Source organism: Bubalus bubalis, chromosome 6 (assembly GCF_019923935.1).
Source record: "Bubalus bubalis isolate 160015118507 breed Murrah chromosome 6, NDDB_SH_1, whole genome shotgun sequence".
Lineage (NCBI taxonomy): Eukaryota > Metazoa > Chordata > Mammalia > Artiodactyla > Bovidae > Bubalus > Bubalus bubalis.
In genome coordinates this window covers 93,334,607-93,357,547 of record NC_059162.1, presented here as the reverse complement: position 1 = coordinate 93,357,547, position 22,941 = coordinate 93,334,607, and the positions used below count along the sequence as shown (strand labels likewise).

Here is a 22,941-nt window from a genome sequence, read left to right as displayed (position 1 = left end):
TGGACTGTAGCCTACCAGGCTCCTCCGTCCATGGGATTCTCCAGGCAAGAGTACTGGATGGAGTGTGTTGCCATTGCCTTCTCCGCCTAAAACCTTAAGTGATGACAGAAGTAAGGATCATGTCATCTGCAGAAAAATGACAAGCTCGCCCCCTAGTGTCAAGTAAGGAAGATAACAGAAAAAGCAAATATTCTTAAAAGGCACAACCAGCACAAAGAAAATCATTTCTACCCTACCAAGAATCTGGAGAGAATAGGACAAACTACTAATCAATCAGGGCTTACCACGTGGAGCTAGTGGTAAAGAGTCCAGCTGCCAGTGCAGGAGACATAAGAGACTCAGGTTCAATCCTTGGGTCAGGAAGATGCCCCAGGATAGAACCCACGTCTCTTATGCCTGGAGTAGGGCATGGCAACCCACTCCAGTATTCTTGCCCAGAGAATCACCATGGACAGAGAAGCCTAGGGGGCTACAGCCCCTAGGGTGATAAAGAGTCGGACACGACTGAAGCGACTTAGCAGGCACACACTAACCAATCAAGATAGTTTATTCACAGGAATAGTGAAAAAGGTTCAGTTCTGAGAGACAAAATGTATCATAAATCCCTTGCTTACAAATTTCTAGGGTAAGTAAGTTACTTTATTAACAGTACCAAATGAGTGGCCTGAGGATGTTATTTTTAACATGTGAATGTCTCCACTAATGGAAGTTTTCTGTTATACCCTCTTGAGCAACTCAAAAGCATAATGACCTTTATCTTTACATCACACGTAACTCCCAATCTCTGAATTTACTGAAAAATCTGACTCTAAAAACAAAAAAGCAGCCCACACCAATGACTGCATAAGTCAGCAGGTGGAAGTCCTGACTATTTAACTGTTCTTAGCTCCTTAAACCCGCTATTATGTAAATCAAGATACTTTGATTTTTTAAGCTCTCCCAACTAAAATAATGGTGATGATGGTGATTCCTTCAGGCCTGTGGCTACTAATTTTTCCAGATTCCTGCTCTCTCCTTCCCACCCCCACAATCTTTATGGCTCACTAATTTGCTGTTTTTCACAGAACAGGAAAAGAGTTTGAGAACCAAGATCTTATAAATGTGGATCACACCAGATAAACAAATATTGACCAAAATAAACATTTCAGACTACATCTGAGCAGGTGACACTGGGGAGTAATGGGTCTATGTAATCAGAGTTACTGATATTAAACACCAAGTCTTTCTTCTCCAGCAAGTCGACCTTCAAGGGCTCCATCAGAAATAGGAGGTGCCAGCATCGAGCTGTCTGCAGCATGGGAGGGTGGGCCACCCTAGCCAAACGTTAAAGGCTGGACACTTTTCTGCTGTTCTTTGTGCAGCTGCCGGGCCCGATTTTTTAGTTCCTCAGCCTTTGCTTCGTCCTTATCGACACCATCCCCAAGCTTGTACATACGGCTGGCATTAGCACAGGCCCAGACATGGCCCAAGTCACAGGCTTTCATTGCGTATTTGCATGCCAGGCCCATGTCCTTGGGAAAGCTGGGGGCAGCCTGCAGGAACATGGCACTGAGGTTGAAACAGCTAGCAGCATAGTTGCCATCACAGGCCCTCGTGTAGTAGTCTCTGGCCCTCTCCAGATTGGGCTGCCCATCCTCATTGACCTGTCCATCATGTGCCAGGAGACCAACATTGTGGCATGCTTCGGTGGACTTCTTTCCCGGCTTCTCACACGCCATCAGAAAGCAGCTGGAAGCAGCTTTCAGATCCTGGGATAGTCCACCTGGGAAGAAAGAAAAAAAGTCAATCCAAGCCAGGACAGAACCTGAATGTCTCAGGTCAAAGTCAGGAAGCAATTCCCAAATAAAGTTCATAAACTTTGAGCTAAGGCAGCATGAAAAGAAGATGGCCTGTTATAGTACACAGACCTTACAGCTTTTTCAGCCATGGAATCTTCTGCTCAAATGGTATCTTATAAGGATGCCCAAACAGGTAAAAAGGGTGAAATGACTAGATTCTCAGCCTTAGCTTCGTCCTTATTGGTAAACGATATTTACCTCTGGGGATAACAGCAGGATCACGGCATCTTATAAGCACTTCGCCAAATGTTTGTTAATTTAAATATATACTGAACATATATTAATTGCCAATTACTATGCTAGGTTCTAAGGAATAAAAAGATAATGACCCTGCCCTTGTGAATTTTGTGGTCTAATAAAACAGACAGTAAACACCACACAAGTAAATGTATGATTCTAAGTGTGACAAGCATATGGAGAAAGAGTACAGGATGCTATGAGAATGATCGAGGCTCTGAACTAAGAGGTGAGGTAAAGGAAAGTTTCTCCAAAGAAGTAACATTTGAGCTGTGACATAATGGAAAAAAGAATGAAAAGAAAAATATGGGGTGGGGAAAAAAACAGGCAAAGAAAACTGTTCCCAGCAGCAGGTACAGAATACAGAGAGAAAAGGAGCCCATGTGCTAGAACTCAGAAATCACTAAGGAAGGGCGGTGAGGCAGGCAGGGGCCAGCTCATGCAGGGTCTGATGGGTCTTCTTAAGGACCCTGTACTTTAACCTCAGAGCAATGGAAAACTGCTAATGGATCATTTTAAGCAGAGGTGGTGACAGGGACTGCTTTTTTCTTTAGTTTTTTTTTGTTTGTTTTAACAGAACATTTCAAATCCCATTCTCAAAATCCCTCATTCCTAAAAAAAAGAGAAACATCTCAACATTAGTTTTTAAAGAAGTCATCCCAAATACACCACCTAGAAAAAAAACATCATTAGGAGAATACCATTCCAGTCATCTTTGTAGTGTGTGTTTGAATTAAATGTTGGCTGGCTGAATGGATAGCTAGAAGTACAGTTGACTCTTGAAAGCTGTGAGGGATACCCACTCTCCATGCAGCCAAAAATCCGAAAATCCAAGACTAGTTTAAGGGTCAACCTTCCCTAAATGTGCTCCTGTGCACCCACAGACTGAACCAACAAGGGATGGAAATCACGGAGCATTACTATTGTATTTATTGTTGAAAAAATCCACATGGAAATGAACCTGCATCATTCAAACCTGTGTTGTTTGAGGGTCAACTGCACTTTGGAAAACCAGATTACACATGCTACTTGTAAATAAAAATTTAACTTTGATTTTACTTGCATTTATTAAGACAAACTGCTAACTTCAAATGAGTATTTCTTCAACAGAGATATTTCCTAAATGAGGCCCTGGAGTTATAAATTGTTAAAAACATTTAAACGTTAAAGTTACCGGGTTTTTGGCGGGGGGCAAGGGGCTGGGGCCGGGGGGTGTTTCATGGTGGCCCCTGCAGCAGAAGCACAGAGTCCTAACCACTGGACTGCCAGAGGATTCCACTTTTATTTTGTTTTAACCAAATTTCAGACAGTATTGACTCACAACTATAAAAGGGGAATTCTCCTACTTCTCCCCACCTCTCTTCTCCTGCCTTCTACTTTTTGTTAGATATGTTATTTCAACTCAGGGAGATACAGGAAGTTAATGAAGCCTGAGCTCTGCAGGCAGAAAACTGAGGCTCCAGTCCTGGCTCCATCATTTGGAAAATTTATACTATTATTTCTTCAAAATTTTTTTTCTGTCCCAATCTATTTTCTTTCTGGGCTCCAATACATGCTGTGTTAGATTAAGGGACACTGAACCCTACAGGTTGAGACTCTGAGGGTTGGGGAATTTTTCTGCTTTTTTTGTCTCAGTGCTTCAGTTTAAGAGAAAATCTACAATCCTCTAAGTTCACTGATCTTTCAGATTCACTGTTTATTTCCTTTTGAAGTGTTATATTTGTTGTTAAGCCTATCCAGTGAATTTTTCATTTCAAATATTATATTTTTCAATCACAGGAGTTCATTTGATTCTTCTTAATAGTTTCAGTTTCTCTAACGCAATTGCCCATCTGTTCATTCATTGTGCCCATCTTTTGTTTAAATTCTTTAACATATTTATTTCCCTGTTTAAAAAATATTTTGACTGTTAATTCCAACATTCCTGTCACATCTGGGTCTGTTTCTATTGACTGATTATTATTATTATTTTTTAATGTTTAGTAATTCCTTATTCCTGCACATTGTAGATGATACTTTATTCAGTCTGGGTTTTGTTGTATTTCCTTACAAACTACTATACTCTGGTTTCTCTTCATATCACATAAATCTCTCACCTTTTACCAAAGACTGCTGAGTTTTGTTCTGGCAGGTAACTATTCATTCACTGGTGAATCAGCCTGATCCTTCTGAGGCTTGACCTTCTGAGGCTTGATCCTCCAGCAGCCTCAGTGGCCAGAAACTCTGACCTATGCCTCATCCATTCAGCAAGAGTACCATAATCTACTTGGCTTCTACCTTTCTGCCTAGTCTGAAAAGTACCTCCAGGCAGAAAGCCAAAGCGTGGGGCTCATCCTGTGTGTTCCCCTTTTCTCAGGGATCACACTACTGCACTGAGTTATCTTCCAATGTCTAAAAACAGATGCTTTATATATTTTGTGGAATCCATGGTTTATATCCTTAAAAGTTCATTTCAGTTGCTTTATGGAAAGATGATTAGAGACCTGAATTAATGATGCAGGAAAGAAAGGTGGCTTGAATAAATATAGTAGCAGAAAAAGAAGAGAGGATAGATTTGAAACATATTTTAAAGACAAACTGGTCATGAGCTACTCAGTAGGGAGAGACACCACTTGCTAAACTGAAAGACAACAGGGGCATAATAATTTGAGAGAAAGCAATTAAGAATTTCATGGAAGAACAAGATGGTGGAAGAGTAGTGGACGTGGAGTACATCTCTCTCCATAGATACATCAGGAATACACCTTCAGACACAGAAATGCATACAGAACACCAGCTGAGAGTGGACAGGAGTACCTGACCAGAGGAAAATAATATATAGAACCATGTGAAACTTGGTAGGAGAAGGAACTAGGGGGAAGAACAGGAGTGTCAGGAGGACTGGACCTGCCCTTGGCAGGTGGGGAAACTGAAGCAGGGGTCCAAGCCCCACATCGGGTCACTTGTCTGAGCCAGAGGAGAAGCATTTAAGGTTGAAAGTGAAACAGCTGATCTGTGGCAGCCTAAATGGAATGAGAATCAGATCGTCCTGCCGCAGCCATACATACTCCAGACAGGGATGCAGGTCCCCTGGAAGGTGCAGTGGCGGGGAGCTGGAGTTTAGGGATTGTGGAGCAACCCCAGGGCAAGGGCTGCTGTTGACTGCGGAGAGATGGATTGAGAGGATGTGAGGGAGGAGACTGTGGTGGGAAATGCCTGTAGAGGAGAGCTGGGCAGCCATGGATGCATGGGATACTGCTGAGTCATTCATGCCTACGGGGTGGAGCCACCACCATAGCCTCTCTCCACAGGCCAGCATCGGCAGCTGAACAATAGAGGCTGGCCCACCAAACACCCGATGCACTACAGGGCAGGGCCCCACCCAGGGTGCCCCTTTAAGTGACTGATGCACCTGAACTACAGAGGAGGACCCCCTCGAGGGTGCCCCTTTAAGTGCCTGATGCGTGGAATAACAGAGAAGGACCCCAGGCAAGGGAGCCCTCTAAGCACCTGAACGGACAGAGCTACAGAGAAAGACTGGCCAAAGAGGCCTTCTGATTGCCAGCTACAAGAGGCTCACAAAAAAATTCTGATAAGGTGATAACTCCTGCAGCTGAGGCAGCCCATGTCCCTGCACACTTGGCGCCGCCAGGGTCCCCGCAAGCCAAGCAGCTGCACCACCTTCACGCTCAACTCTCACTGGGGCAGAGCTGCTACAGGCAAAAAAAGTCTTGCATCTATGCACACAGGGTTGCTTCAGTTATGTCTGACTCTTTCAGACCCTATAAACTGTGGCCTGCCAGGCTTCTCTGTCAGGGAGGGGGTTCTCGAGGCAAGAATACTGGAGCGTATTGGCCAATACTGGTTGCCATACCCTTCTAGAGCACTGTATTTCCTGCTGCCCTAGCCGCCAACTCCCCTGAGTACCTGGTGCTGCCAGAACCCCTGCGACCCAAAAAGCTGCACCAACCTCCACACCTTGCCCTTAGAGGGACAAACCCAAATCCTCCAGGGCAGCCTCAGGAGCAAATCCCAGTGGACGACCCACATGCAGAGGTGGAAATAAAACCACAATTGAAACCCAGGAGCAGTATGGATAAGGAAGAACACCCAAAACCCTCCAATCAGCTGTACAAGCTGCAGATTAAATCCACACGATCAACTAGGCAGACTCTGTGTCTATGGAATATATAAAAGGTCACTGAGAGCTCCCACAAAAGAAAACGTACTAGTTCTGATAGCTGTGGACATTGGAGGCAAGAACACACAGGAGTAGGACCAGATTAGAATCTGAGCTGCCCCACAGCAGGTCCAGAGATCAGCATAGTGCTGGAGGGCATCCTAGGGAGGTGAGGTGGACTGTGACTCCCAGCGAGGGAAAGGACTCTGACAACAGTGACTCAAGAAAAACTATTATTCTTATGCTTTGACTTGTTCTGTAGATTCTTTGGATTTTTAAATTTTTTTTTTCTTTTTTCCTCCCTCTGTGGTCAGTTCAGTCAGTTAGTTCAGTCGCTCAGTTGTGTTCGACTCTTTGTGACCCCATGAAGTGCAGCACGTCAGGCCTCCCAGTCTATCACCAACTCCTGGAGTTTACTCAAACTCATATCCATCGAGTCGGTGATGCCATCCAGCCATCTCATCCTCTGTCGTCCCCTTCTCCTCCTGCCCCCAATCCCTCCCAGCATCAGAGTCTTTTCCAATGAGTCAACTCTTCACATGAGGTGGCCAAAGTACTGGAGTTTCAGCTTTAGCATCAGTCCTTCCAATGAACACCCAGGACTGATCTCCTTTAGAACAGACTGGTTGGATCTCCTTGCAGACCAAGGGACTCTCAAGAGTCTTCTCCAACACCACAGTTCAAAAGCATCAATTCTTCGGCGCTCAGCTTTCTTCACAGTCCAACTCTCACATCCATACATGACCACTGGAAAAACCATAGCCTTGACTAGACAGAACTTTGTTGGCAAAGTAATGTCTCTGCTTTTGAATATGCTATCTAGGTTGGTCATAACTTTCCTTCCAAGGAGTAAGCATCTTTTAATTTCATGGCTACAATCACCACCTGCAGTAATTTTGGAGCCAAAAAAATTAAATCTGACGCTGTTTCCACTGTTTCCCCATCTAGTTCCCATGAAGTGATGGGACCAGATGCCATGATCTTAGTTTTCTGAATGTTGAGCTTTAAGCCAACTTTTTCACTCTCCTCTTTCACTTTCATCAAGAGGCTCTTTAGCTCCTCCTCACTTTCTGCCATAAGGGTGGTGTCATCTGCATTTCTGAAGTTACTGATATTTCTCCCGGCAATCTTGATTCCAGCTTGTGCTTCTTCCAGCCCAGCGTTTCTCATGATGTACTCTGTATATAAGTTAAATAAGCAGGGTGAGAATATATAGCCTTGACATACTCCTTTTCCTATTTGGAACCAGTCTGTTGTTTCATGTCCAGTTCTAACTGTTGCTTCCTGACCTGCATATAGGTTTCAAGAGGCAGGTCAGGTGGTCTGGTATTCCCATCTCTTTCAGAATTTTCCACAGTTTATTGTGATCCACACAGTCAAAGGCTTTGGCATAGTCAATAAAGCAGAAATAGATGTTTTTCTGGAACTCTCTTGCTTTTTCCATGACCCAGCGGATGTTGGCAATTTGATCTCTGGTTCCTCTGCCATTTCTAAAACCAGCTTGAACGTCAGGGAGTTCACGGTTCACATATTGCTGAAGCCTGGCTTGGAGAATTTTGAGCATTACTTTACTAGCATGTAAGATGAGTGCAATGGTGCGGTAGTTTGAGCATTCTTTGGCATTGCCTTTCTTTGGGATTGGAATGAAAACTGACCTTTTCCAGTCCTGTGGCCACTGCTGAGTTTTCCAAATGTGCTGGCATGTTGAGTGCAGCACTTTCACAGCATCATCTTTCAGGATCTGAATAGCTCAACTGGAATTCCATCACCTCCACTAGCTTTGTTCGTAGTGATGCTTTCTAAGGCCCACCGGACTTCACATTCCAGGATGTCTGGCTCTAGATGAGTGATCACACCATCATGATTATCTGGGTCGTGAAGATCATTTTTGTACAGTTTTGTGTATTCTTGCCAGCTCTTCTGCTTCTGTTAGGTCCATACCATTTCTGTCCTTTATCGAGCCCATCTTTGCATGAAATGTTCCCTTGGTATCTCTAATTCTCTTGAAGAGATCTCTAGTCTTTTCCGTTCTGTTGTTTTCCTCTATTTCTTTGCATTGATCGCTGAGGAAGGCTTTCTTATCTCTCCTTGCTATTTGGAACTCTGCATTTAGATGCTTATATCTTTCCTTTTCTCCTTTGGCACTATGAAATCTAATTAAGCTTTTGAGATTTTTCTCTGTCACATTCTTTATTGTTGTTATAAACCTCTGCCTCTACATTGAAAGTGAAAGTGAAGTCGCTCAGTCATGTCCGACTCTTTGCAACCCATGGACACCAGGCTCCTCCGTCCATGGGATTTTCTAGGCAAGAGTACTGGAGTGAGTTGCCTTTTCCTTCTCCAGGGAACTTCCCGACCCAGGGATCGAACCCAGGTGTCCCGCACTGTAGACAGACGGTTTACCGTCTGAACCACCAGGGAAGTCAGTTCTGTGGAGTCTTCCTTTTTTTCTTTTCTTTTTTTAATTTTAATTTTTTAAACCTATTATTATTTTTTCTAAGTTTATTCCTTTGTTTGCTTTTCCTACTGTTCTTTTGCCCTTGCAGTTAATCTTTAATGTATATAAATCTTCTTTATCTACCTCTTTTTGACTTTGCATATCTATTCTTTCTTTCTTTCCTTTCCTCTCAACATATTTGTTAGTTTTGTTTTCATTGCTTTATTCCCCACTTGGCACCTTGCTTTAGTTTTGTTTTCCAGTTTGTGCTTTAGTTAAATTTGTTCTTAACTGGTAAATATAATTTCTTATTTCCTTTGTTCGCCAAGTCAATCAACTGTACTTTATTTCTGTTGAACTGTTTTGACTTTGCTCAGCAGTATATATGTATACGTGTATATTCCATTATTTTAATTATTATTTGCCTGATTTTGTAATTGCCATTTGTTTGGTTTCTGATTACTGGATATCTGTTTTAATCTCACTTAATGTCATAACCATTTGTAGAATCTTCGTTCCTGACCAGAGATCAAGCTCTGAGCCTTTGGAGTGGGAGCACTGAATCCAAGACCCTAGACTACCAGAGAACTAACCCTGCTGCTACTGCTGCTAAGTCGCTTCAGTTGTGTCCAACTCCGTGTGACCCCATAGACGGCAGCCCACCAGACTCCCCTGTCCCTGGGATTCTCCAGGCAAGAACACTGGAGTGGGTTGCCATTTCCTTCTCCAACGCATGAAAGTGAAAAGTGAAAGTGAAGTCGCTCAGTCGTGTCTTGACTCTTAGCGACCTTAGTGACCCCATGGACTGCAGCCTACCAGACTCCTCCATCCATGGGATTTTCCAGGTAAGAGTACTGGAGTGGGGTCCCATCACCTTCTCCCTAGGAGGCATCAAACAGTGAGAACTCACACAAAGGAGACCACTTGAATACAAGACCCAGCATCACCCAACCACCAGTAGCACCCTGTGCAGGACGCTTCATCTAAACAACAAAAGAAAAATACAAACCTAATCATCAGCAGACAGGATTACCACCTCACACAGCCTTGCCTATCAGAGAGGAAAAAAAAAAACTCAGCACAAATCTCACCCTATACGAAGCTTACACAAACCTCTGGACCAACTTCAGGAGGGAAGAAACCAAAAAGAAGAAAGAATTCAACCTTTAAGCCTGGGAAAAGGAGACCTCAAACAGTAAGTTTAAAAAAAAAAAATGAAAAGGCAGAGAAATACTACATAAATGAAGGAACAAACTAGAAACACAGAAGTCCAAATAAATGAAAGGAAACAGGCAAACTATCTGAAAAAGAATTCAGAATAATGACAGTCAAGATGATCAAAAACCTTGAAAACAAAATGGAGAAAATGCAAGAATCAATTAACAAAGATTTAGAAGAATTAAAGAATAAACATACAGAGACAAACAACACAATTACTGAAATTAAAAATACTCTAGAAGGAATCAATAGCAGAATATCTGAAGCAGAAGAACAAATCAGTGAGCTGGAAGATAAAATGGTGGAAATAACTTCTGAAGAGCAGAAATGAAAAAAAGTAAAGGAATGAAAAGAACTGAGGATAGTTCTCAGAGACCTCTGGGACAATATCAAATGCACCAATAATTGAATTATGGAGGTCCCAGAAGAAGAAGAGAAAAATAAAGGGTATGAGAAAAGTTTTGAAGAGATTATAGCTGAAAATTTCCCCAACATGGAAAAGGAAATAGTCAATCAAGTCCAACAGGCGCAAAGAGTCCCATACAGGATAAACCAAAGGAGAAACGTGCCAAGACACATCAAAATAACAAAGACTAAACACAAAGAAAGAATATTAAAAGCAGCAAGGGAAAAGCAACAAGTAACATTCAAGGGAAACCCCATATGTTTAACAGCTGATCTTTCAACAGAAACTCTGCAGGCCAGAAGGCAATGGCAGGATATATTTAAAGTACTGAAAGGGAAAAATCTACAACCAAGATTACTGTACCCAGCAAGGATGTCATTCAAAATTGATGGAGAAATAAAAAGCTTTTCAGACAAGCAAAAGTTAAGAGAATTCAGTACCACCAAACCAGCTTTACAACAAATGTTAAAGGAACTTACATAGTCAAGAAATACAAGAGAAGAAAAAGATCTACAAACTCAACCCCAAACAATTAAGAAAATGGCAATAGGAACATATATATCAATAATTACTTTAAGTGTAAATGGATTAAATGCTCCAACCAAAAGACACAGACTGGCTGAATGGATACAAAAACAAGACCCATATATACACTGTCTACAAGAAACCCACTTCAGACCTAAAGACACATACAGACTGAAAGTGAGAGGATGGAAAAATTTATTCTGAGGACGGCTTTCTTATCTCTCCTTGCTAGTCTTTGGAACTCTACATTTAAATGGGTATCTCTTTCCTTTTCTCCTTTGCCTTTAGCTTCTCTTCTTTTCTCAGCTATTTGTAAGGCCTCCTTAGACAATCATTTTGCTTTATGCAGAGTACATCATGCAAAATGCCAGACTGGGTGAAGCACAAGCATATGAAGATGAAGCATATGCAGGCAGGCAGATGAATCATATGCAGACGAAGTACAATCATGTGCAGAGTACATCATGTGAAATGCCAAACTGGATGAAGCACAAGCTGAAATCAAGATTGCTAGAAATATCAATAACCTCAGATATGCAGATGACACAACCCTATGGCAGAAAGCAAAGAGGAACTAAAGAGCCTCTTTATGAAGGTAAAAGAGGAGAGTGAAAAAGCTGGCTTAAAACTCAACATTCAAAAAACGAAGATCATGGCATCCAGTCCCATCACTTCACAGCAAATAAATGGGGAAGCAATGGAAACAGTGACAGACTTTATCTTCTTGGGCTCCAAAATCACTGCATATGGTGACTTCAGCCATGAAATTAAAAGATGCTTGCTCCTTGGAAGAGAAGCTATGACCAACCTAGACAACATATTAAAAAGCAGAGACATTACTTTGCCAACAAAGGTCCATCTAGTCAAAGCTATGGTTTTTCCAGTAGTCATGTCTGGAAGTGGGAGTTGGACCATAAAGAAGGCTGAACGCTGAAGAACTGATGTTTTTGACTGTGGTGTTGGAGAAGACTCTTGAGAGTCCTTCGGAATGCAAGGAGATCAAACCAGTCAATCCTAAAGGATATCAATCCTGAATATTCATTGGAGGTTGACTGATGCTGATGCTGAAGCTCCAACACTTTGGCCACTTTTTGCGAAAAGCTGACTCACTAGAAAAGACCCTGATGCTGGGAAAGGTTGAAGGCAGGAGAAGAGAGGACAAGATGGTTGGATGGCATCACCGACTCAATGGACATGAGTTTGAGCAAGCTTCAAGAGATAGTGAAAGACAGGGAAGCCTGGCGTGCTGCAGTCCATGGGGTCACAAAGAGTCAGAGATGACTGAGTGACTGAACAACAACAAAAGTCCTTATGAAAAATATAATAAAATATGATATAAAGATAAGACATATATTCAGAAACTAACATCTAGGAACATTTTTATTTTTCCATGCTATATTGTACAGCTGAGTTCACACATAATTTTCTGTTCAGCTTTCTTCACTGAATATTATATTATAAACTCTTCCTGACATCAACAAAAACTATTTAGAAACATTATTTTTTAATGGGTTAAATAACATTCTAGTTGACGGAAGTAACATTATTTAACTAAACTGCTACTATTGGCACACAGATTTTAAAAAAATAATAATGCAGCTATATATTACTTACAAATCATAAATTAATGAAAATGGGCTAAAGAAAAGCCCCTCTGCTTAAGCAAGGGAACTTTATATTCCTGTTAATGCTAAACTTTCTTCAAATTTGAGACTACCACAGACCGTGTTCCATGTGAAGGCAGAAATAGTCCACAAAGTTCCAGAGATTTAAAAAAGGCATCTTCTTCAGCAAACTTTGACTGATTGTCCTTCTAACCAGGCTTCACTGGGCACTAGGAACAAGTGATGAATGAATTATATCATCCTCAAAAAGCTTATGAACTAGTCAGCAAAAAAAAGAGCTGCCTGTCTTAGGTTATATTCCCAACTTGTGGTGGTTTTCAAACAAGCCCATCAATTCTTGATAGTCCTTCTTTCAAGAGGTAGAATTTTAGTTCTCTCCAATTAGTGCAGGCTAAACTTACTGACTCACTTCAAATAAGCGGAATGGGACAGGAATGAAAAGCATGTGACTTCCAAGAGTAGGTTATAAAAGACCCTGTGGATTCCATCTTGATCCTTCTTTTGGATCACTCACTCTGGAGGAAGCCAAATGCCATGTTACAAGGACATACAAGTAGCCCATGAAGAGATCCATGTCACAAGGAACCAAGGTCTCTTGACAACAGCTGGCAAAGAATGGAAGCCTTCACAGCCAAGTGAGGGAGCCAGCTTAGGACTGAAGAGTCTAGTTCCAGTCAAGCCTTCAAAAGACTACAGCCCAGCTCCCTGGCTAGTGTCTTGACTGCAACCTAATTGAGAGACCCTGAGGCACACAGCTCACCACTCCCAAATTCCTGATCCAAAGAAACTATGTGAAATGATAGGTTTGTTGGGATAATTTGTTATTTAGCAATAGGTAATTCCTAGGAGGCACAGAATAAAGAATCTGCCTGCCAATACAGGAGACACAAGAGATGTGAGTTCAATCCCTGGGTCAGGAAGATCCCTTAGATTAGGAAATGGCAACCCACTCCAATATTCTTGTTCGGAAAAATCGCATGGACAGGGGAGCCTGGTAGACTACAGTCCATGGGGCTATAAAGAGTCGGACATGATGAGCATCACGCAACACAAGGCAATTTAAACACTTCTCAATATCAACTGTAATTAAGGCATAAGGATAAAAGACAGATGGAAAGGAATTGATTACTAATCCCTTCTTCTGTGCCAGGCACATGCTGATACCTTTACCTACATTACCCTATTTAATCTTCACAAAGACATATGAAGAAAGTATTGTTTTTTCTCCATTTTACAGGTGATATAACTGATACACAGAGTTGACATTCCCTAAGGTCTGCAACCCCACATCCAAGGAGCAGTGGCTGCGCCAGTGCAGGAGGGCCGAGAGGAGCTACTCCATGTTCAAGGTCAGGAGGGGCGGCGGTGAGGAGACACCCCTCGTCCAAGGTAAGGCGCAGCATCTGCACTTTGCTGGAGCAGCCCTGAAGAGATACCCCACGTCCAAGGTAAGAGAAACCCAAGTAAGACGGTAGGTGTTGTGAGAGGCATCAGAGGGCAGACACACAAACCATAATCACAGAAAACTAGCCAATCTAATCACACTAGGACCACAGCCTTGTCTAACTCAATGAAACTAAGCCATACCGTGTGGGGCCACCCAAGATGGGCGGGTCATGGTGGAGAGGTCTGACAGAATGTGGTCCACTGGAGAAGGGAATGGCAAACCACTTCAGTGTTCTTTCCTTGAGAACCCCATGAACAGTATGAAAAGGCAAAATGATAGGATACTGAAAGAGGAACTCCCCAGGTCGGTAGGTACCCAATATGCTACAGGAGATCAGTCGAGAAACAACTCCAGAAAGTATGAAGGGATGGAGCCAAATCAAAAGCAATACCCAGTTGTGGATGTGACTGGTGATAGAAGCAAGGTCCGATGCTGTAAAGTGGAATATTGCATAGGAACCTGGAATGTCAGGTCCATGAATCAAGGCAAATTGGAAGTGGTCAAACAGGAGATGGCAAGAGTGAACGTCAACATTCTAGGAATCAGTGAACTAAAATGGACTGGAATGGTGAATTACTCAAATGACCATTATATCTACTACTGCGGGCAGGGATCCCTTAGAAGAAATGGAGTAGCCATCATGGTCAACAAAAGAGAGTTCAAAATGCAGTACTTGGATGCAGTCTCAAAAATGATAGAATGATCTCTGTTCATTTCCAAGGCAAACCATTCAATATCACAGTAATCCAAGTCTATGCCCCAACCAGTAACACTGAAGCTGAAGTTGAACAGTTCTATGAAGACCTACAAGACCTTTTAGAACACCCAAAAAAGATGTCCTTTTCATTATAGAGGACTGGAATGCAAAAGTAGGAAGTCAAGAAACACCTGGAGTAACAGGCAAATTTGGCCTTGGAGTACAGAATGAAGCAGGGCAAAGGTTAATAGAGTTTTGCCAAGAGAACGCACTGGTCATAGCAAACACCCTCTTCCAACAACACAAGAGAAGACTCTACACGTGGACATCACCAGATGGTCAACACTGAAATGAGACTGATTATATTCTTTGCAGCCAAAGATGGAGAAGCTCTATACTTCAGCAAAAACAAGACTGGGAGCTGACTGTGGCTCAGATCATGAACTCCTTATTGCCAAATTCAGACTTAAATTGAAGAAAGTAGGGAAAACCACTAGACCATTCAGGTATGACCTAAATCAAATTCCTTACGATTATACAGTGGAAGTGAGAAATAGACTTAAGGGACTAGATCTGATGGATAGAGTGTCTGATGAACTATGGACAGAGGTTTGTGACATTGTACAGGAGACGGGGATCAAGACCATCCCTATAGAAAAGAAATGCAAAAAAGCAAAATGGCTGTCTGGGGAGGCCTTACAAATAGCTCTGAAAAGAAGAGAAGCCAAAAGCAAAGGAGAAAAGGAAAGATACAAGCATCTGAATGCAGAGTTCCAAATAGCAAGGAGAGATAAGAAAGCCTTCCTCAGCGATCAATGCAAAGAAATAGAGGAAAACAATAGAATGGGAAAGACTAGAGATCTCTTCAAGAAAATTAGAGATACCAAGGGAACATTTCATGCAAAGATGGGCTCGATAAAGGACAGAAATGGTATGGACCTAACAGAAGCAGAAGATATTAAGAAGAGCTGGCAAGAATACACAAAACTGTACAAAAATCATCTTCACAACACAGAAAATCATGATGGTGTGATCACTCATCTAGAGCCAGACATCCTGGAATGTGAAGTCAAATGGGCCTTAGAAACCATCACTACGAACAAAGCTAGTGGAGGTGATGGAATTCCAGTTGAGCTATTTCAAATCCTGAAAGATGATGCTGTGAAAGTGCTGCACTCCATATGCCAGCACATTTGGAAAACTCAGCAGTGGCCACAGGACTGGAAAAGGTCAGTTTTCATTCCAATCCCAAAGAAAGGCAATGCCAAAGAATGCTCAAACTACCGCACAATTGCACTCATCTCACATGCTAGTAAAGTAATGCTCAAAATTCTCCAAGCCAGGCTTCAGCAATATGTGAACCGTGAACTTCCTGATGTTCAAGCTGGTTTTAGAAATGGCAGAGGAACCAGAGATCAAATTACCAACATCTGCTGGATCATGGAAAAAAGAAAAGAGTTCCAGAAAAACATCTATTTCTGCTTTATTGACTATGCTAAAGCCTTTGACTGTGTGGATCACAATAAACTGGAAAATTCTTCAAGAGATGGGAATACCAGACCACCTGACCTGCCTCTTGAGAAACCTATATGCAGGTCAGGAAGCAACAGTTAGAACTGGACATGGAACAACAGACTGGTTCCAAATAGGAAAAGGAGTACGTCAAGGCTGTATATTGTCACCCTGCTTATTTAACTTATATGCAGAATACATCATGAGAAACGCTGGGCTGGAAGAAGCACAAGCTCGAATCAAGATTGCTGGGAGAAATATCAATAACCTCAGATATGCAGAGGACACCACCCTTATGGCAGAAAGTGAAGAAGAACTAAAGAGCCTCTTGATGAAAGTGAAAGAGGAGAGTGAAAAGGTTGGCTTAAAGCTCAACATTCAGAAAACTAAGATCATGGCATCTGGTCCCATCATTTCATGGGAAGTAGATGGGGAAACAGTGGAAGCAGTGTCAAACTTTATTTTTGGGGGCTCCAAAATCACTGCAGATGGTGATTGCAGCCATGAAATTAAAAGACATTTACTCCTTGGAAGGAAAGTTATGACCAACCTAGATAGCATATTCAAAAGCAGAGACATTACTTTGCCAACAAAGTTCTGTCTAGTCAAGGCTATGGTTTTTCCAGTGATCATGTATGGATGTGAGAATTGGATTGTGAAGAAAGCTGAGTGCCGAAGAATTGATGCTTTTGAACTGTGGTGTTGGAGAAGACTCTTGAGAGTCCCTTGGACTGCAAGGAGATCCAACCAGTCCATTCTAAAGGAGATCAGTCCTGGGTGTCATTGGAAGGACTGATGGTAAAGCTGAAACTCCAATAATTTGGCCACCTCATGCGAAGAGTTGATTCATTGGAAAAGACCCTGATGGGGATGACAGAGGATAAAATGGCTGGATGGCATCATCAACTCGATGGACATGAGTTGGGGTGAACTCCGGGAGTTGGTGATGGACAGGGAGGCCTGGTGTGCTGCAATTCATGGTGTTGCAAAGAGTCGGACAGGACTGAGTGACTGAACTTAACTGAAGGTCTGCCTAAGGGATTCCGCAGGTGGCTCAGTGATAAAATAATCTGCCTGCCAATGCAGGAGATGTCAGTGATCCCTGGATCAGGAAGATCCCCTGGAGAAGGATATGGCAACCTGCTCCAAAATTCTTGCCTGGGAAATCCCATGGGCAGAGGAGCCTGGTGGGCTACAGTCCATGGGGTCACAAAGTTGGGCATGACTAAGCATACACAAGGTCTGCCTAACTTGAAAGGCTATGCTCTTCCCTCCAGCACTTGGCTGAACTCTTGACTCCAAATTTTCCTACAACATGCTTCCCCAATGCCTGTGAAGACCCAGCTGTAAAGAGAACTCAGTATGAGCCTCACATGTGGCCTCACCACTACCATCGATAATAAAGACCAAAGAAAGCAAGCCCCTCCTTACCTTTCCCAGTCACATAATAGGCCCCCAGTTTGTAGCAGCTATCACTGTGTTTGTTCTCTTCACAGTTGAACTTCAACACCTTGGCAGCCTCATCAAAATTCTTCTGGATCCCTTCCAAATAGTCCACCAGCCGATAGCAACCTGTGAGGAAAGGGCAAAAGCTGTTGCTCAAGTCTGGGAGAGTGGGGAGGGTCCAGGTGTGGCAGGCCGGATGTGCCTTTTATTAGGACAAGCCTCTGTCCTCCTGAGGTGTGGCAAGGTGACTTCACCACAAAAAATGCATGTTCAGCCACTCCTACAAATGGCACTGTCTGCCCTCAGCCTGGGACTGACCAATGTATAAAGCGGGAAGACCTTGGCCCCTACAATGGCTCTACTACTCACCAGCCCTTCTATTCTCTGTCAACAAGGCCCAGAGATCCACTGGCTTCTATGATGAAACTTTGCTAGCTTTGGAACTTTTCAGAAGTTCAGCATTTAAACAGTGAGAACCAAAAGGGTCAATAGGCCAGTCTTCATGGCAGCAAGAAGCAGTTCTTTGATGACTATATCTTAATCCTTGGTCAGGCTGGGTACATGAAGAAAGAGTTGAAATTGCAGCTACCAAAGGAGTTAGAAATAAGACTCCCTCTCCTTGGTAGTCTCTATTTCCAGCAAGCCTCTCCTTAACAACTCTCCCCGCTGTATCTTTTCTTCATCCACAATAACACCCATCTCTTGTTAACTTTCATTCAATGAATATTTGAGCATCTATCTGCAACAATATAGGAGACACTGTTTTAGTTGCTGGGAATATAGTCACCTGTCCTCCTAAAAGTTACAGCCTAGAGGAGGAAACACAATAAATAAATAGCTTAACAAGATGCATTCAAACCTTAATAAACACCATCAGTGAAATAAAACAGGATGATACGACAGTTTGCTGGGCATTTTGGGGGAAATGGTTAACACAGACCAGGTAATCAGGTAGGGTCTCACCGAGGATTTCAATGTATGAGCTGAGATGTGAATAACAAGAATGAACTAGCTATTTAAAGACAATGAAATGGGAAGGAGACATAAAGACTCAGGCACAAGGAACAGTACATAAAAAGACTTAAAAGAGAGAATAAGCTTGACACAAATAAGGTATAATGTAGCTGGATCCAGAAGGGGCAGGAAAAGAGAAAAAGGCAGGGACCAATCAGAGGGCCTTACATTAGATAGGAAGAAACGGATTTTATTCCAAGTCAATGGCAAACCACTGGAAGGATTTATGAAGGAAAGTGATATGATTCAACTTGCATTTTTAAAACGTCACTCTAATAAACATGTCTGTATGTATCTGGATGAATATGGAGGAAGTCATGTGTGAGGGGACCCATTCCAACACTGATAATGACAAAAATGTGTTTCTTCTGTCATCTGAAAATCTAGTAAATAACATAATGAAATTAAAATTTAAGTATCAGTTTATGAGTAGAGAATAGATTTAAGGGAGTTAGGGTGCAAATGGAGAGTCAAGTTAGAAAGTCACTTCAGTAATCTGGCTGAGAAATGATGATTTTGAAAAGTACTACAGAACTAGCTATAGAAACTGCCTCCTCTCAGACTCTCTCAAGAGCAGCATCCTGCACTTCTTATATGCCCACCCACCCTTCCTTCACTGCTTAGTGTATCTCCAGGGTACAAAAACACATGCATGGCTCTCCACTGCCTACACAATAACGGCTTTCAAATGCCTTACCCCAGCCTTCAAGATCTGACACACTGTGGCCCAAGGTCCATCCCTCCTCAATCTTATTTCTAACTACATTCTGACTTCAATTTTCTGAAAGAGCATTTTCTTCACTCCCTCCATGTAATCAGCATTACTAGCCTATCCTTCCTGACCTCTTCCAGGAGTCTTCCCCAACCATTCTGCACCTCATGGATTCTTTTAAACCATCCTACTTCAGAGCAACTCTGTGTAGTTGGTCAGCTTGGAGCAAGGCTGCAAGCTATTAGAAGGCAGGGCCAATATCTTTTTTTTTTTTTCTTTAAAAGTATGGGTACTTCCCTGGTGGTCCAGTGGCTAAGACTCCAAGCTCCCAAAACAGGGGGGCCCAGGCTGGATCCTTGGTCAGGGAACTAGATTCCGGATGTGACAACTAAGAGTTTGCATGCCACAACTAAGACCAGGTGCAGCCATATAAATAAATAAAAGGGGAAAAAAAGCACTAAGAAGAAAACCACCCCAAGGTACTGGCTGCTCTGGATGGCCCCTTCTGGACATCACCATCAACCCACAACTGAAGTCAACTCAATGTTCCCAGAACACACGGGGCACATTCATACCTCAGGGGCTTTTCACTAGCCCTTACCTCTGCCTGGCATGCACCTCCCTTACTTTTTTCAACACTTTGTTCAAATGCTACCTTCTCAGTGATTCACCCTGACCACTCAATTTAAAGTTGCCCTCCTGAACGGCTGAGACCTCTCAGTCAGTTCTTTTTCCCACTGCACTTACTACCTTCTAACACACTACTTCATTTATTAGGTTTATTTTCCAATAACCCCCACGAGAATGTAAGCTCTACGAGGACAGAGCATTTTATCAGTTCCCTGATGTAGCCGTAGTCTCTCTGCTTCCAATGCCCTAGCGCTTCTCTTCCTTCTCGCCAGGCCTCCGGGCTCGGTGCGGCTCCCGCTGCGTGCCCCGCAAGCGCGCGCACACACACACACACACACACACCAGTCAGCGACCCACAGACACCCGCGTCCCCTTCCAGATCCCCTCAGAGGTCGCTCGCGTGACCCGTCAGTCCCCGTCCCCGAGGCCGGAGCCTCCACGTGTCCTTAAGGCCCTGCAGGCGGCGCTCACCGTCCGGGTCCTTCTCGCGGTAGCACTGGTAGTTGCACTCCACTTCCATGTTCTCCAGAAAGGACTTCACCTGTTCCTCGTCCTGAAAGTCCACCAAGCCGGCCATAGCTCTCGGTAGCCCAGTTAAAACCACCCCGCCGCTCCGACCCTGCCCGCGCCGCACGTCCTCCCGCCCCCACGGTCACGTGAGTCGGTGAAGGGGCGGGGCCTTGGAGGGGCGTGCCGCCAAGGTCCGCGCTCAGCCCTGCGCTGGGGAGGCGGAGCGTCCTGAGCTTTGGGCAGTCATTTGTCCTCAAGGTGTTGGTCTTTGGCGGTCCCAAGTTTTCCTCTGGTCAGCCCACACGTAAAGCCGGTAGCAGTCTTTCTGCTGCTGCTGCTGCTAAGTCGCTTCAGTCGTGTCCGACTCTGTGCGACCCCATAGACGGCAGCCCACCAGGCTCCCATCCCTGGGATTCTCCAGGCAAGAACACTGGAGTGGGTTGCCATTTCCTTCTCCAATGCATGAAAGTGAAAAGTGAAAGTGAAGTCACTCAGTCGTGTCCGACTCTTCGCGACCCCATGGACTGCAGCCTACCAGGCTCCTCCATCCATAGGATTTTCCGGGCAAGAGTACTGGAGTGGGGTGCCATCGCCTTCTCCGAGTCTTTCTGCAGCACTTTATGTTTGTGCCAGCCCTGTGGTGGTTATGTTTCTCTGCCTGAGGTCATTTATCACATTCGTTAATTCGGTATTCCCTAAGCCTGCGTCACCAAGTGCTTGGTTTTAGTATTACAACAGCTGAGGGAGTATGGTTACTGCCTTTAAAGAACTTGCGGGTTAGCAAGAAGACCTTTGTATTTTGAGCACCTACTATGTTCCAGGTGTAGCTGGACAAACTAGTATTCATAAGTCAATACAAGCACAATGAAAGGACTGATACATCTCTATTTTCCTCCCAGACCTACCCACTGCCTCCAACATGAATGACCGAATGACCTAAGGAATGGATGGCTATGGAAGGTGATAACTAGAACACTGTAGCTGTACTGGTTGTAGTAATAAGACTGTTATAATAAGGCTGTTGTAGTAGTTATAATAAGACTGTTAATGCTTAAACAGTGCTGAACTTTGTTCCAGATTCTATTCTAAGAGCTTGATAAATAATTCTCCTTTAATTCTCATGGCACTCACTGTGACCTTGTGGTCACATTATTATCCTCATTTCGCCAATTAAGAAGAGGCATAGACAGGTTAAGCAACTTGTCCAAGGTCACACAGGAAGTGAGCGTTGCTGTGCCATAAATTTTTTTTTTTTTAAACGAAAGAATGAGATACAAGAGGGACATGTCAAAGATATGGGAAAGAGGAGAGGAACTTCAGCAGGTTTTTTATTTTTCTCCTGCTCAGAATCATTGGTTTCATAAAGCCTAGACTGAATACTGTCCAAACATAGTTCCTATTCATCTTTGAGTCCCAGCCGATCCCTGTCTAGAGCCTTCAGTGAAGCTCAATCTGAGATTTCCCATCACCTATAGCTTTAATCTATCCCTAAAGCCATCAGAGAGTGGACTACTTCCGACTGCTTCCTTATTGAAGAGCAGCTTACTGCACATGGGAAATGTCTTTGAAATCCCAGTTTTGTTTTAAAAATTCATAGGATTTTTTTCTTTAAATTTGGCCACAGCAGGCAGAGTGTGAACTCTTAGTTCCCCAACCAGAGATCGAACTTGTGCTGCATGCACTGGGAGTCCAAAGTCTTAACCATTGGACTACCAAGGACGTCCCAATATGATTTTACATTCAATTCCATAATACATCATTCATAGCATAGCATATTCCAGTTGCTGGGCCACATTTACTACTGGTTTCTCAGACCCCTGATTACCTTCAAAGATCTCTCAGTACAGACATGTACTGACCTTTGACTGTGAGTTCACCTTCCTTCACCTGTCGTCCAAGGTCCTGCATAATCTGACCACAGCCTCACCTCCTGCCTGCCTTCCCCTATACCACACCCAGCTTTCTGTGCTCTGAATCCGTCCCAGGTTTGTGTCCCTATTACTATTGCTCCTGATGCTTTGACTACCCTTCTCAAATCAGAGAACTTCTCCTCTGTAAAGTCTCTGATGCAACAACCATACATTCCCAAAGTACATTTAGATGCTCCCACTTCAGTTTTCCATCCTACTTGGTTTATTCTGATATAATATAATAGGAGATGACTGGTATTGAGGGGCAGACAGATCTCAGTCAGAATCTATGTCCTATGTATACAAAATTGTGTCCTTGAGCTGGTTATATTTGTGAGCCTGATTCCTCCTCTTTAAATGCAGATCCCCTGTATGGCTGTCAGTAAAACTAAAATTTCATGTATGCAGTATGCTTAGCACAGTGCTTACCTCAGAATCGTCCTTGTTCTAGAAATGTTTGTTAAGTCCAAAAAGACATGAACGTCTGTGTCCCCCCACGTAATGTGAGCTCTGTGTCCCTTGGGCTGGTCACAGGACCAAAAATAGAGCAGAGCTTGGTGAGGGTGATGTAGATAACCAAAGTCAGGGATTAGGTCACAAGTATGTAATGTGCTGTGC

At 43.3% G+C, this 22,941-nt stretch overlaps 1 protein-coding gene across 1 annotated transcript; it reads right to left on the bottom strand.

The window, feature by feature from the left end:
• Nucleotides 1-529: 529 nt before the first annotated feature.
• LOC102408340 (cytochrome c oxidase assembly factor 7) lies at nt 530-20,583 on the bottom strand. Its single transcript, XM_006063796.4, has 3 exons — nt 20,375-20,583; nt 17,533-17,673; nt 530-1,762 (listed from the first exon to the last, which is right to left on the bottom strand). Exons 1-3 carry the CDS (start codon nt 20,478-20,480, stop codon nt 1,314-1,316), a joined length of 696 nt encoding a protein of 231 aa, XP_006063858.2. The 5' UTR covers nt 20,481-20,583; the 3' UTR covers nt 530-1,313.
• Nucleotides 20,584-22,941: the final 2,358 nt, after the last annotated feature.

What these genes read in the sequence shown, in the direction of transcription:
- LOC102408340 (XM_006063796.4), bottom strand. Translation starts at nt 20,480, where the DNA reads ATGGCCGGCTTGGTGGACTTTCAGGACGAGGAACAGGTGAAGTCCTTT. An exon ending in CCGCGAGAAGGACCCGGACG is followed by an intron (nt 17,674 to 20,374) that starts GTGAGCGCCGCC and finishes CTTTCCTCACAG; the next exon opens with GTTGCTATCGGCTGGTGGAC. An exon ending in CTATTATGTGACTGGGAAAG is followed by an intron (nt 1,763 to 17,532) that starts GTAAGGAGGGGC and finishes CTTTCTTCCCAG; the next exon opens with GTGGACTATCCCAGGATCTG.